The 16,300-nt window shown below is 38.5% G+C and overlaps 1 protein-coding gene across 1 annotated transcript; it reads right to left on the bottom strand.

Moving 5' to 3' along the window:
* Window positions 1-1,026: 1,026 nt before the first annotated feature.
* On the bottom strand, window positions 1,027-14,787 carry CPO (carboxypeptidase O). The gene is made up of 11 exons (XM_056496744.1): window positions 14,641-14,787; window positions 11,426-11,501; window positions 10,884-11,008; window positions 8,324-8,438; window positions 7,186-7,284; window positions 6,233-6,337; window positions 5,608-5,718; window positions 4,410-4,500; window positions 3,632-3,834; window positions 2,603-2,687; window positions 1,027-1,421 (listed from the first exon to the last, which is right to left on the bottom strand). Exons 1-11 carry the CDS (start codon window positions 14,718-14,720, stop codon window positions 1,153-1,155), a joined length of 1,359 nt encoding a protein of 452 aa, XP_056352719.1. The 5' UTR covers window positions 14,721-14,787; the 3' UTR covers window positions 1,027-1,152.
* Between the last annotated feature and the right edge of the window lie 1,513 nt (window positions 14,788-16,300).

Raw genomic sequence — 16,300 nt, forward strand, 5'->3', positions numbered from 1 at the left:
CAGAGTACAGGTTAAAATAGGCCTTCCCTATTTCAGTGAATGCCCTGCACCCTCTGGTGTTGACTGTAACAACACAGAAGCTCTTACCTTGGCATTCCTATTTGAGTGGCTCAATTGGAGAATCCCTGCTCAATAGGCTGAAATATTTCCTTTCCAGTGAACTTCCAGTTTTGCATGAGGATCCCAGGAAAATCCCTGAAGGTTGCAAGCTCTCCCAAATGATGGAGAGCAGACAACGGGACCCCTTCTGCACAGTCAGTCCCAAAGGATTAAAGCGGTTGGTAAGAAAGAAACCTCTTTGTAAATAGACTTTCTTTAGGTACAATCTTTAATGAAATCCCTTAGGAGTTTAAATTAAGGAGGATAATTGTCACTACCAGTCAATTTTGGAAGTAGAAAATGCAAAAAAATAATTCTCTGTGGGAATAGCGTCCCATCCGTCTGTTTCTTTTCCCTTTCCCTTTCAGATTTTTGGAAGATTTGGGTACCTTCTATCTTCAGTAATCTGACTGCATCTAAGTGACAGGGCCACACCTTTTCTCTGTCCCCACATGCTTGCACCAATTCAACTCTTCAGCTTGTTTTAGGCTGCTGTAGATGGTTTCCTGATCATGACCCTTCATCAGCATTTGAGGCCCTGTATTTTCTAGCAGATCCCAATGTGGCAGTTTAGGGAAGGAAAGTGGAGGACAAGGAAAACATCCAATTTTCTGTAGTGGGATTTGAGGACTTTTAAGTCTCACAGGCATCCTGCTAAGGCCAGAAACACAAAGAAGTCAGCGTGTTCAGGCAGTAAGATTGTGACAGATCAGAACTGTGGCTGACAGAAGGGCTGCACAGACCGAGGTGAGCCCCTGAAAACATGCTCCAAAGAACCAGGGAGTAATAGTGCTCTGTCTCCATGGGTACTTGTCATGAGTTAATGTTTTAAGGTCACTTAAAAAATAAGCAGAGCCAGCAAGGGATCTTGGGAAATGGCTACAGGTCTTTTCCTTCTTCCCAAAGACATAGCTATCAAACCACAAGTAATTTTATTTTATGGGATGAGCCTTTATTGAAATACTTGACTTTAAGGTCCTTTGCTGATATAACTTTTTATTTTTGAGGGCACAATATATTTGGCAGTTGCTTGCTAGGTTCTCTAAGCAGTTTTTAAGAAACAGTCCATATAAGCAAAATACTCAGGCAGAGGCTCAGGCCCAAGCTGCTGGAGGTCAGCACCACAGCTCCATTTGAGAAGTACTTCTTATCGACATAGTCTATGATAGTTGTCACAGCCAACATAGTCTCCTCACACGTGGGCTGGATTTGGTCAGGGGGGAGAACAAATCCGTGAGTACCCGTGTCTCGCAGTTCAAATGTGTAGGAGAGCGGAATGCCAATTGTGTGAGCCCAGTCCCGTGAGGAGCCTGAGTTACTGTCTGTGAATTTAAAAATAGAGCGGAGATATTTATATTAAGCATGATTCTTTGAAAATGCTTCTTGTTATAGTTAACACAAGTTTATACCAGAGTCCCTGAACTAAGCAGTAATCATGTATCACTGAGACACAGAAAACAGTGCCTAGGTGCTACAATTCTTAGCTGTACTAAACGTCTTCCACTAAGTGGCAGTTCTTCATAAGATGGTATTGTAAAATAACAGAAGATGAGTTTCAGGGATTCTGTGGTTTTAGCATTTTACTGTGACTAGTGTGTGGTACAAGATGGAGTGGACATTTATCTGTTCTTATAGTTAATTTCCTACATGGATACTGGTTAGAATTTTTTTTTTTCTTTTCAAAGCATAGTTTTGTTCAAATCTGAAAAACTTCTGGCTGCTCTCTGTATCTCTGTTCATCTTCCTTGTGGATTGTTTTTCTTACCTGTTCAATATAAGCACAAGCCCTAGGAGCAGGCATGTTGCATTACACTTACACTGCATTGCTCATGCAGTCTGTGACTCAGGGACTGGCACTCAGGGACTGGCAGAGACAGCCACTGGAATATGCAAACCACATGGGTTCCGGAGCCAGCTACTTACTGTTCTCACTGACTAGCGTGACTTATTGCTTACTGGGAAAATATTGGGTTTACTAGGCAGTCTCTAGGGCCCTCAATCCTCTTTGAAAAGGCTGTCAACTTGAATTAGCTGTGATGTGTTCGTGATGTGGCCATCCAGTCTGTTAGGAACAGGGCTGAAACCAATATATTTCACAGAATTGCAAGCAGCTGCCATGTGATAGTGTCTGATGGAGTAACTGTAGACCTGATTGGGATGTTAATTTTTGCTTGATTCCAGTGAAGACAAATAGGAGTTTTGCTGCTGACTTCAGCAGGGTCAGGATGATCTATCACTAATCTCCTTCTGTCCTCTGTGACGGATCTGTGAGGAATCCATGTAGGAACTAGCTTCTGATCAATGCTTCATTCATTCTTGTGGTCAGCTATATAACTTACAGAGTTTTCTTGTATTCAAATGACTGCTGCTTACATGTTGCATCAAACCAGCCCTTTAAATATTACTCAAAGTAGAAACTCAGCAAAACAGTACTTGTTGATGCATGTGACACAGCAATTCTTTGAAACACAGAGCAATCAAAAGGAAACATAAAAAAGCTTACATAAAATTAAAGCAGTTGATCCTACTCTGTAGCTGGTCCCATACTTTCCTGTCAATGCAGCAGCTGCTTCTTTTGCAACTTGCATCTGGAAATTCAAAATAGTAACAGCATTGGCATCAGTAGCAGTACCTTTGGCAATTATTTTGAGTGGACCAAAATTTTTGTCTCTTTCAGCTTTACATTTACATATGATCAGCTTTAATTTTTGATATTACTTCAGATCTCTAGAGGAACCCATTAGAAACATTTGGACAAATTGTTCTTGATTCTTTGTAATGCAAATTGTGTTAAAATTTTAAAGATTACTTTGCTACTAGGTAGAGATGCTATTTTCTTTACTGCAAAGCTAGAGCCTTAAGTTTTGGAGAATTTAGAGTCTATGCTGCATAACACACTGGTGCTGACTACAGCAGTGATTGACCTCTTACTCTTTTTATTGCCATAGACTCTGTATCCCACCATCCTTAGAAACTGATCCATAAACAAAATAAATTACATCTCAAATGACTCATGTGAAGTCCAAACCTAAATCCCTTATGCTCTTGACTAGTGCTTCAACTACTGGAATCTTCATAAATACACACATAAATGAACTTAAATGAGAACATTCAGAAACTGAGGGAAGAAGTAACCAAGAGATAGAAACTTACTTTGCTCCCATTTTTCTGAGAGCATGTTTGGAATACCCTTTCTGGACACAATCATGATAGCCATATTTGTATAATGTGCTGGCATCCTAAAGTGCAGATTCATTCTTGTATGCAGCAAAGGTTGGTGCTCTTCTCCACTTACCTTGCTTTGCATTAACCCTATCTGTAGTAGTAAAGTTTTCCTGATTTAAGATGAAGAATTAGGAATTTCTGAGGCAAATAAACCTTACTGATACTAAACAGAGAAGCAGTAACTCTGGGAGTCCCTGAACAAGCCCAGCTCTTCTGAAGGAAAGGCAAGAGTGCAAGTAAAGTTGCAGCACATGCTACTGCCTGTACTTGCTCTCTACAAAGGTAGAAGATGAAAGTTTTGCCTTACCAGTTCTTCATTGTTACTTGGAGGTTTAGTAGTGGAGCCATATGGGGTAAGGATGAGCTGTCCATAGGAATGGATTGTTAAATAGCACAAAATGTCATTCTTCTTGCTTTTGATAAACTGAGCCACAGCTCTTGTCTCAGGCTCTGATTCTGGTCCAGGTCCACAGTAGACATCACTGCTGCAGTTAAAAGATACACCAACACCTGGGGCAGAATACAAACACTGAATCAATGGAGAAATATAGAACAATAGTTCCGAGGGAACCGGGAAATTTGCCTTGGAGTGTCTTAATAAGGCATGTGTTTACATGGGCAGGGGACTTGACAGCTTAGTGGGACTTTAGCATTACACTCAGTAGGTAGCAACTAAAATTTGCTACAAGACTGAAATATTTATTGCACATTTACAGGATGGCTGCAACAAAAACACTCTGACACCACCACAGTGAACCACACGCCAGGTGTGGAGGCTCCTTGAAATTCACAGCAAATGTAAATACTGTTAGTTAAGTGACTAACTCCTAACATTCCTGCCTAGAGATGATGCTTGCTCCTGCAGTGAGTTAGAGATATGGTGACATAAGAACAATTTTCTGCTTACAAAAATAAGTGCTGGTTGAAAGTCAACAAGTTAATATTTTGATAAACCAGGATTTTATTTTTATATATGCCTTGATGACAAGATGAGTATTCTTTTCTTATAGGACTACATTTTCTTTCAGAAACTAATTATTCTTTATTTACATTTGTGTTAATAATTTGAAGTACTTCGGACTTACTGCCCCAGGATGAATTGAAGTTTCGGTTCAGATCTGTGCCATAGCAGGTGCCATTCTCATATGGAGAACGGCTTTTCCTCCACAAACGATCCTGAAGAAAAATAACTTATGTTACATAATAAAAACTCATCTGGCCCAGTGATCATATGATGAAAATATTTCGTTATTTTTGACCTCTGCATTCTAACTAACCCTGGTATTGTAAGAGTACAACTCTGCGTGCAAGGGTGATAAAACTCAGTGACAGAGCAATTCATCTACTACAGCCAGGCTGTCATCTGCCACAAACCTGCATAAGCCTCCAGACCTTTTTTTTTAAAGTACGGATTTTCTGTGGTACTCAACTGCTTCTGTGCAGTGTGGCACTCCTAAGCAAGACTTCATATTGTGAGGGGTGATAGATGATAGTATGTTTCAGATTCAGGAAGTTTAATTCTTTTTTTGTCGGCTAATCTTGCTACTGCTCCTTGGTTCCCTGCTATACTCATGGCTACACTTGGTTCTGTGCAGACCTCACTGCCTGCCTGTATGAGCTTCCCAACTGAATTATCTGTGCATCCAAGTGCAGTGTTTGGTATGCCCCACACCTACCAGGGAGCAAGCTGGAAGACAGCTTGATCCACATGGTGATAGCCATGGGCCAGCCGAAGGTCCTGCATTAAATGATGCTTCAACTGGGCACAGGGGCCTGGAAGCATGGTGAGAGTGGCTGAAGACCAAATTTTACATTGTTCTCCATATCAGAAAAGGAAGATTATTTGGGAAGGCACACCTATTTCATAATCAAATACCAAATCAAAGACCAATTCTCCTCCTGTCCCATGCAAAGGTGCTAGGACCCATCTGCTACTTGACACCTTTTGTGAAGAATTAATGACTCTTTCAGACATATTGAAGTCCATCAAACAGGCCTTGAGCTGTTATCAAAGAAATAAGCCCATCCCCAGAAACCCAAAACCAATTGATCTTGTGTTTTTGTCTTCCCAAGTCTCATGACATTTGCTAGGAATATTTAGCTCTGCAATTTTAATTGATCACTGATATTGCTATAAGAAACAAAATCCCTCTGCCATGAGAAGATTTATGTGAGTATCACTGTTTTGTGTTTAATTGTAATTGCTGTGACCCTATCTAAAAATAACAAAACATGCTGGGCACACCTAACTTTCAGTCTAGTTCCTGGATTTTCACTACTTACTTTTTCCCAGGAATAGATGTAGCCATCAATATTGAGGACTGGCAAGACATAGAGGTCCAAGTTCTGCAGAAATCTGCTTATCTTTGAGTCAGTTTTGTAATTTTGAAGAATCTGAAAAGAAAAAATACAGAGCACTCAGCAGAGAATTTGGTAGTAATCACTGCAAAGAGTGTGTTTAGAACTAACATCAGGTGATCCCTCACTCCTGGATATCACCATGGTATCCAATATCTACCTGATCCCCAGTGTGCCAGGTACTTTTTCTTTACAAGTGATATACAAGTGTTATATCATAGATTAGAGTTTCTTTATTTCAGGAGGACTGTGACTTTTTGATACAGAGAGGCTTGATCCAACAGCCACTGTGAGAAAAGGAGAGGTTGATACCGTTTTGGAAGGCTCTGGTAACATTCAGATGTAGGAACTGGCACACTAATGAATATTGTCCCATATCTCAAACCACAATTTGGACTTTGGTCTGCACAGATATCTGTACTATACACTAATTTTGCAAATCATATTTTAACAGAAAAACATAATATTTGGTACCACAATAGAAAAGATAACTGAAGTGTTCAAAGTGATACGGTTTGCTTGTTATCTAAATGGAAGAGTAAGGACTCACTTCTTTCACAAACCACTGACAGAAGGCTGGAGAGATCCACTCTCTGGCATGAATCCCACAATCCATCCAAATGATCTTTTTCGTTTTATTTGATGGTTGGCTAATCTGAGAGAATGTAAATGTGATAATTTAACAACTGTTACAATACAATAAAATAGCTTAATATAATACAAGAAAGCAAAAGATGTGCCTTGATATGCCGTTGAGCCATCTAAGATTATTATTATTATTATTATTATTATTATTATTATTATTATTATTATTATTATTATTACAGACATCTTTATGGCAAGCTCTTTTTCCTAATAACCCCATCATTATAGTATTTCAAGACATGAGTTTTAAAGTGTCTGTTGAGCAGAAGTGTCAATAGAACAGTTAATAGAGCAGGTTTTTTTTTCCTTTTTCATTTGTGTTCATCATTCACAGGAGTGGTTGTTCTCAGTTGAAGATATTTAAATTTTTTGTTTTAGAAGGGGAGTAATAAAAAGGCAGGGTATCTAATACTACTCAGTGACAGGAACAGATTAGGCAATAACTAACCCAAATATTAAGACTATTGTTTTTGCTAGAGTGTCCAATTTAAAAAGTCATGGGATAGTGCTAGCAGAAAGGCTATCTGCTGTAAAAAGAAATAAAAATGACAAACCAAAAGTCTTTATCCTCACATGCAGCTGTTGCCAAGCTAGTTTCAGCTTGATTTGTATTTCTAAACAAGGCTTCAGTTAAATTTATTGTTTTCAGTACATAATAGCAATAGCAAGCTCATGATAATAGTGCCTGTGAAAGTTGGCAAATCTTACCATAATGTAGAGGAGTAAAATCATCTCCTGTTATTTCAGTGAATTGGGATGAATGGTATCTTAGGAAACATCTGAATCCTGTCTTGTCCTAAGTACTTTTCTTTTTTTGTTAAGATATATTTTGTTATTAAGGAAAATTTCCTCCCTTACCTGTAGGTAATACATTGCTCGATTCTCAAATGTCTTCCCCAGGAAGTGCTGAGTCACTAGCTCACTGTTGTTCTGGATCTGAGTCATCCATTGATAAATCTGAAATAGTTGCAAAGAATTCTTGGTCCAAAGTGGGAGTTTCCTTCTCTTTCCCACTTCCATTTCCAGATTAAAGCATTTTCTTTTGTTTAGACAAGCAAGATTTTCCTCAGAGTTTATTTCAGTCTGCAGTGGCACAGACATAGAAGGTGTTTCACATGCCTCTGGGCAAAGGCATGGTCATATCTCACTGGGTGTGAAAAGACAACATCTCTGCAATGCAACAGGGGTACTCCACTCTGTATCTCATTCAACATGCCCATCCTATTTGGCATCTTCCTGTTGTGTTCACCAGACATGAAGCCACACCATCAACTCTTCAAAACAGTATTACAGTCTCTTCCCTACCAGCACTGATTTTCCACATCTGAGTCAGCAGCAGGCATCCTCAATGGGTAGCTCAAGCAAAACCTACCTGAGGGTTGAGTTTGTTTTCTCATTTTTATTATGCAGCAAGGAGAAAAAAATACCATCATACACTGCATTTGTCCAGATTTGCCAACTGGTGCATGAAACATGGCACCAAGAAGCCATCACTGCCCACCCCTATGACAGTGTTTTCTCCTGAAGTGCCAAAACCTTGCCCTTAAATGAAAGCAAGGTTTCTACATATCTCCCATTATTCACCTCTTCTTCTCCACTGGGATTCCAGACACCACAACAGTCATTGCACTTCACATTTGGCTCAGCACCAAACAAGCTGAGACTTAAATTAATAAATACTTGAGATAAAGAATGACAGAATAGGAAGGTAGGAAACCAACCAAATTAAACAAAGAATATTATAAAACAGTGCAGCTGCTTTGCACAGAGCATTTATATTTTTTTCAGGGAAGAACTGAGAATTTGATCAAAGTCAATGGCAAATCTATGTTCAGTTCAGCCAGGCTAGGATTCTAGAGTAAGAACTCATTCTTTAAAGAGGAAAGTCAGAAAGAGGTCCACTGACTTCAGCTGAGCCTTCTGCAGAGTTGCCTTCTGTGGCATTTACAGAACTGAAAACAACAAAGTACACAAGCAGACTTATGTTCCTCTTTACCTCTTCCATTGGATGGTATTCAGTGTAGACATAATCTCCTGAGACCTGCCTGTGGCTGCTCCTCTCCCTTGGCATGCTCTGATCCACAAGTTTCTGCACATCAGGGATTAGGACTCTGAAGGATGGGGAAAGGGAAGATAGAAATAAAAACAATCCCAAACAGTTACTGCAGAACTGCCATGGTGGGTACACTGCTTACACCAGCAAATAAAAGGATTTAACCTCTTCTGTTGTGATTTGCCTGGCAAAATCATCACCATCAGCATTATGGTTACTTCCATATAAAAGAAAGTTCAACGTATTGAGATTTTCCCAGGATTTTAACAATAACAATTTTTACCAGATTTTTTAAGTTGTCAATTTTCTACCAAGAAAAAAAAGTTCAAGATTTTCTTTTCTTCACCACTTCTATTTTTGAGCAAAACTCTAAAAATACCACCTTTGGGAAAAGGAATTGAAAGAGAAAAATTTAACACTAGGGTTTCATTGCATTTTATTGAGACATTTTCAATTTTCACATTTCACAGAAATACTCATTGCAATGTGCAAAAGTCAGAACAAGCTCCTTATTTCCTTCAAATAGCTCTTTTTGGTTTTTAGCTACAAAAATAGCTCAAAATTCATACTATAAATTTTGTATAACACAGTCATGATTCCATGATTCAGGGACTTTTCCTTGGCTTCAGTGGACTTTGGATCAGAGGCTGTTCTTTCTTTGCAGTCAGCCTCTTGTAACTGCTGCAAATCTTTGCTCATTGAAAATGCATGTGATAAGACAATTGCAAAGGTAGCTCCAGTGCTGTTGAACTCAGGTGCTGGAAGTACTAACAGGCTTTTCTGCTGACAGTGGCACTTATCAGCATTTCTGGAATGCACATAAGAAACTTTTAACAGTAGTTACAGCTGACTTTCACTCTGAGCTTTGATGTTTATTCACATCTAAACTTCAAACTAAAATTCAGGAAGTGAAAATTCCCATGAAGTGTAACCACACACACAAAATACTTTATCTGTGCTCTGGAGAATTGAAACCACAGAGTCTGACACAGTTGGAATGTTGATGTCCTTATTAAAATTTGTCATTTATGTCTCTATCATTATATGCCTAACTGTTACGTTACCTTCCCTGCATGTCAACTGCCTTCTAAATAGTGGTTCCTGCTTTGAATCTGTTATAGGAAGTTTGACTCTATTATTGTTGTGCTCATCTCAGCCTCTGCAATACAAACCTCAAATTTTCATCTTGACTAATAATTACTCCTCTCTTTCTTTAGAACCCTATGTTAGGTAGATACAGTTCTGGCCAAGGGAAAACAAAGTTGAGCCGCTAATTTCAGTTTAGTATTTAAATTTCCACTAGAATCAGTTGAAACCATTAGAAAATGAAGAATCTTGACCTAAAAAGGAGGTTAACTATCTTCTGGAATGTTGTCCAAGTACTGAATATCTAAACCTCATGCTAGATAATTTGTACTGGTTCCAACCTCGTATCTCTTCATCTCTGGTTGTCAGGGCATCACACTTACTAAAGGAGCTTGTCAGGCAAGATGCAGGATGTCAAGATCAGCTTTAACTCAAAACAGCTTTGAAATGACACCAATCCTCCTTAAACTCATCTTTGGTAAATGTCAGAGTATGTCCATAGGCCATTTGTCATCAGCCCTGAATGACTACAGGGTTATTTATATTAAATACAACTAAACTAAATGAGCTACTGGTTACCTGAAAAAGTCAATTCCAAATGGGAACAGAACTGTGTGAGGAATAGCTCTTATTTAATCCCACTTGCCTTTATAAACAGTCTTTGTAACTGGATTGGATCTTCTGGTTGTAATTAGGGAAGCCGTGGCTGCATAGGTGTGATAAAACATTGTGGGACATTTGCAGGTTGTGGCTCCCAGTTGTGTGCACAGTGCCCACCTGCCACTGGGATCTTTGTCCCAAGCTGGGATGTCTCTCTTTGGCTGGATGGTGCCAGGAAATTTTTACCAGCCTGGTGAAGGGGATAGGGGTAGACTGAAAATTCACTTTGAAAGATCTCTTCTGCAAACCAGAGGAATAACAAGAGATGGGGAAGGAAAAAGGAGAGCTAGACACTGCTTCCTTGCAGTGACACCAATTAAATCTTTGGGTTCTCCAGAAGTGGAAGGACCCTCCATTCAGATATCCAAGGGCAAAGCTTCTGTAAATAGTAGTTACACCAAATTTGTCCTCTTGAGTTTAGACTAAAAAACTGAGTCATATATCCAAGTGCCATCCTCTCAGTGACCACTGAGAAGGGCACAGCAGGAAACAAGACAGATTGGGCTGTTTCAGGTTCCATCACCAAAATCACAGTCCAGGATACGTGGAAGGTAAATACGTAGGGCACAGGGGAATGGGCTTTTAAAGGTTACAGCGTCTCTGGGTTTGGCTGGTCAAGGCAAGTTGGAGGCACTTGGAACAAAGGTTGAGTCCTATTGCCAGAACTGACTGTTTATCAGATAGGGCTTGGTGCTTTTCTGATAGCAAGAAAGATTATTAGAGCCAGCCTTCCCCATGAAGGTATTAGAGATTGTACCTGTAAGAGATCTTATGCTTATCTAAGCTGTCTTTCACCTCCTGCACCAGAGGGGCTGAGACCCTTATGTGCAGGTCTTCCCCAGACCTGATGTCTTCAGGCAGCAGGGGCTTCCACAAGTCCAGCTGTTCAGAGAATAAAAAAAATGCACAAATGAATCTCTGTTTTCAGAAAGGGAAATATATTAAAGATATAGTAGTTGCATATAAACAAATGAAAGAAGTTTGCCTTCAAATTGTCCCAGTAACTCTCCAGTCATCTGTTCATAGAGCACACAGCACAGGCTTAGTGCTTTTCTTGACTCAGGCACCACTGATAAAGAACAGCACTTACATAGAGCCATGCAAAGAAACTAACATAGTCATATAAATTCCTTCAGGTAGTAGAAGAGCAATTCCACACTACACTAAAATAAAAAAAAAAGTTAAGTAAAGCTTTTTCTAGTTTACATCCTTCAGTCCTATCATAAGCTACATGCATATCTGTTTTACAGCCCAAGACCCCACTATGCTCTTTGGGCACATGTAGTTATTTTCACTTACCTTTAAAGTACTGCAAAGAAGCTGAAGATGCTGGACTTGCGGAAGTGTTTCTGGCACAATATGCAAAACCTGATCCCTGGAGATTCAGTAGAGAAGCAAGATCAGTTTTAACATGCGTTGAAGTATCCATGATTTCATAATTCAAAAGGACATATTTTATTATGTAGAGGGAAGACAGAGCATGTAACAGTGCTGTTCCAACAAAAACACCTCAGAATTATGAATTTGTGTAATGTTTGGTCTTGCCAGTGGCAGTGCTTTATTCACCACACCAGCTTCACAGAAGGCAACTGCTTGCATGAGCCCTGATGTGTGTTTCTGCCTTTAGAGGAGCAGGGCCAAAATGAGGGCATTGGTAATATATGATAAACTGTTTATTTGATAAGATGTCACTTTTTTTCCCCCCTCACATTTGAGATTTATTCAATTATTCCAGATTAACTTTGTGCTTAGCTGGTCTATTTCAGCATGCAGAAACTTCTGATTCCCATGATAAATGAACATTGCTAAGAACTTGAGATATCCATAAACTGCTTGCCATGTGAATAGCCAGTTTATTTCAAAATAGTGAATATTATCGTCTCCAGAACTGCATATTCTTACTCAATTCTCAAGAAATAAAAATTTAGAGTACAGAATCTACCATTTTACATTTCTAGAAAAGACACACAAAATCCAGTGTCTTAGTATGTTTTCATGAGATCCCATGAAACTTTCATCTACTACAGGCTTAATCTGATGAAAATATTTAAAGTTTACAAAGAATAAATTAAAATGGATTGAAATGCAGAAAAAGCAAAACAGTATGTTTTGTTAAAGAGGCCCTTGTTGGTTTTTCTTGTATTTTTTTCAGTGTTCATTCAGAACAGCTTTCCAGGACTGACAGCAAGTGTGATGTTTCTAGTGAAAGGGTTTCAGAGTGAGGAGTGGATGAGGAGTGGATGTTGATGACTACATTGCATTACTCAAAGATGGGAGACCAGTTATTCACTGCTTATGAGAATAGAATAAAATGGGGAATGCTAGAAACTTTCCCATTTGCTAGCAACCAAAAACTGCTTTATAGTCCCTTTTAGTGACTTCAATGGACTCTTTACCAGACAAGTAAAAAAAGGAACATTTTACATTTTAAAGCTTTTGCAACAGAAATTCTTGTTGCAAAAGCAAGCTATGGTCATTATAGTCATCAACATAATATGCTTTCATCATCTGAACTGCAACTGCCATCCTTTGTGCTTCTATACAGGAATGTACAATTATCAGCTTAATATACATACAAATAGAATTCACTATTCATTCAGTTTATCCCCAGAGAAATTGGGGAATTTGGGGGTTTTTACATCTCTCTTGAAAATATCACCTTTGCTTGAGTGAGAATTTGATAGTTGAAACAGTTTACTACTGGTTTATGAGATGCTGATAGTCCCATATCTGTGGGGCAAAATGATTACATTTGTATTGCTCACAGCAGTGGTGCAACAGTCATGTTGTACAGATTGGTACAACAGCCATGATGTCTTTGTAATAAACCTTGTAGATGCAGGATAAACATCTTTGCTGGCAGAGTAAACATCTCAGCTGCAGTTCAGAGTTTATTCTCTCTAAATGCCTAGGCTTGCTTTGTTCTTTGTCTATCAGGAAGGGAAACAATATCCTGTAATATCTTTCTATCCTCATTGACATTATGTCTTAATTACACCAAATCAGAGAAATTCCAGACAGTCAGATTGCTGCCAGATGGCCAGCTCTTATTTACTGATAAACCTTTCACAATAGCCAGTGTGGAGACAAACCATTTTTAATAGTAAACTAAGATTAGAAAGCATACATTTGTTTATGATTACGGTCTAAGTTCCCCACTGGAGAAGTGCAAAGTCAGCCCATGTGACCCCCATGAAAACTACAGTTTTTCAAATTCTACAGTTAAGCTTTCTTAACAGATTAAAGGACTGCTCTCAGCACAAGTTGTGTGTCCTTGGATGCTCATAGATTGAATATTTCATTTCATTGTTAAGCAGAGCAGAGGACAATGACAATTAACTTTACTAATAATTTGGTCTTTGTGCAGGTGCTGCCCACCCAAAGTCATGCTGACCTTCAATACCTGTTTTTAAATTCCATGCAACTCAACAGGTTCAATTCCAGACAGTCATTAGAAACAAAAATGAAAAATACATTAGCAGGGATCTGCTGAATTCTGTTCACTGAAATTAGGCTCTAACTGCATCTCTGATCCAAATCTAAGGACTAATTATTTTCCAAGGAAATAACACATTTGAAGTAGTGATCTGCTGGGAGATTTTCCAGGAGAGCTGCTGAATGGGGACACTACGAGGGAACTTGCTGTAGGTACTGCTTGGGTTTCTGTCCTTTTCATTACTATATTCTAGGGATATAATTAGTCTAGAGGCATTCAGCACCAGTCTACTTTCTCTGCTCACTTTAGAAAATTCCATGCATAAACTTATATGTGGAAAGGTGGCCTCCACACTATGCGCATTCCCACCTTGCAAATCCCAGCTGCCACAATGGCAGTTACCTATCATTCCTTGAAAGTTGAGGATGAATGAAACAAAAATAGTTTAGTTAGGCAAAGAGAATAATTTCACATCACTAATTTTCTGAAGTGCAAATGAGAATGGAAAATAAAGCATAACTAGAGACTTCATACTTTTCAAAACATTAATCAGTAATAAAAAATGTGATAATCTCATTCTCTGAACACCTTGGAGTGAAGATTTTCTGGAATAATTACTTTAGCTTTTTTTTGTAATTCTTACAGTATTCAAACAAGTCTTCAATATCTTTTTCAAGTAACCTAATCTGTCTTTTATTAATAGATACAGTTTTGCTCAGTCATACCCCTTGCTTTATACTCAGAAAAGGCATTTTAGTCCTGCAGCATCTGGTTTCAAAGTTCATTATGAAAGAGGCTAAGCCAAATGAATTTCAGCTAATGGAAACAGAGCGTCCTGAGATGCATTTGAGGGCCATTCTGTGGCTCCTACAGCTGTATCTATGTCTTTTTTGGCTTGGACTTGATTCTCTCATTCTGCATTTCCCATCTTCATGCGCTCTTTCCCAATCTTACAAAGCTTACAGCTTAGTAACCCCATGCCCAGTTTTTCAGCTCATAATTGTTATTATTATTCTTACTGAGTTTCTGGGACTTTCACTGCATGCACAATTCTTCATGAAACCCTGTTCACACTCACCTGTCATATCGCACTTTCAAGCTGAATTTTCCAGGAATTAGTATCCCCAGAGAAAAGATGATCCCAAGAGAAAGCCACATCTTTGTGCAAAAAACTCAGCACTGACAGTGCAGAACTAAAGAGGAGGAGGATAGATCTGGACTGAACACATGATTTATACAATTATAATATACAACTTATCCTGGAAGGCAACCTGCCCTTAACAAATCATTAACTTCACTTGTAAAACATAGTTTTAGATGAATCATTAACTTCGTTTGTAAATAGCTCTTTTTTCTTAATTCTTAAGGGTCTCTTCCACACCCCAAAACACAAACACAATTAGCAACATTCTTACTGAAACACTTTTTTTCTAAGAACTAAGAACTTTTTTCTTCATGTCACCTTTCTATCTTTAAAAATGTTTTGTGACAAAATTGGTAGTATTTAGAGAAAGTGTTACCTGCAAGATCTATGGCAAATCATGATGGTTAGCTTATAAATGTCATAGAGATAGGGAAGAGCAAAAAAAACCAAGTAGTAAAACAAGTTCCATCCTTACTCTCTTTCTTTTTGTTTTTGTGCCTTTATGGAACACTTCTGTGATCTCTTAAGTGCAGTTCTATCTCTTACCTAACTTAAAAGAGGGCAAGAAAGAACAGCCAATGCTCCTGTAAAAGGGAAATACTGGGACATCTCTGTCTCATCTAAACCACTCTGTTGGCCCAGATCAGTCTTTGGCCACAGACTTACAACTCTACACTGTCATAAAGAGTGTTTTTGTTTTATATTTAAAAAGTGGGCTGGTTACTATCTGAAATATTTAATTTCTTGTTTAGTTCACATAGCAAGAGTAAACATTTGAAGACTGTAGTTAGACGCAGTTCTTCAGAAAGGAATTGTTTCCCTCATCCTCTCTCTTGGATTAAAGCTATCTTGTGGTGCTTTGAAGAAGAAAACTGCATGGATTTGGGATGCAGAGACTCCAGTAAGTCAGTTTGTGTACATATGTAATGGACATGATACCATGCTGTAGCTGTGGGGTATTTATAGATTCTTCTCATCAAAGTATGAAGTCCTCTTAAATTTTTACTAAGGCAGTTATCAGGGAAACAGGCAGCAGAACTGTCCCAGTATAAAAGAGGAACAGCTTAGCTCAAAAATGTGTTCTCACAAAACCAGGCTGCAGGCAAGACAAGAATATGCTCTTCTCCATAAATCACATCAGACCCTTTCTGTTTTACTGCAACCTTCTCAACAGCCTGGGCCTGAAAATGCTGAGTATTTCTCTCCATGTAGATATCCAACCCACAATGACTTCCAGAAGAGCTGAAAGAAGTCAAGTTTACAGGATTAGATGGAGGTTCATTTGTGAGGAATCATCAAAAGAAATTAATTTTGGAAGTTCATATTAACACTTAGGACATCTGCTCAGATAACCTTTGCTTTTGTTTCCTTTGTCTCCACTACTGCTATGAGGCAGATTAATGTTTTTAAGACTTCTGCAGTGTTGTCTGTGCCCTTTTAACAGACCAGGCTTTGAACTGAGGTTCAGACCTTTGACAGGGATTCAGAATAGAGGAACAAAAAAAAAAAAAAAAAAAAAAAAAAAAAAAGAAAAAAGAAAAAAAAATTTAAGAAAATAAAGGAGGCATAAGGAGTAATTGAGCAGATTATAAGT

Source organism: Oenanthe melanoleuca, chromosome 7, assembly GCF_029582105.1.
Source record: "Oenanthe melanoleuca isolate GR-GAL-2019-014 chromosome 7, OMel1.0, whole genome shotgun sequence".
Classification (NCBI taxonomy): Eukaryota; Metazoa; Chordata; class Aves; order Passeriformes; family Muscicapidae; genus Oenanthe; species Oenanthe melanoleuca.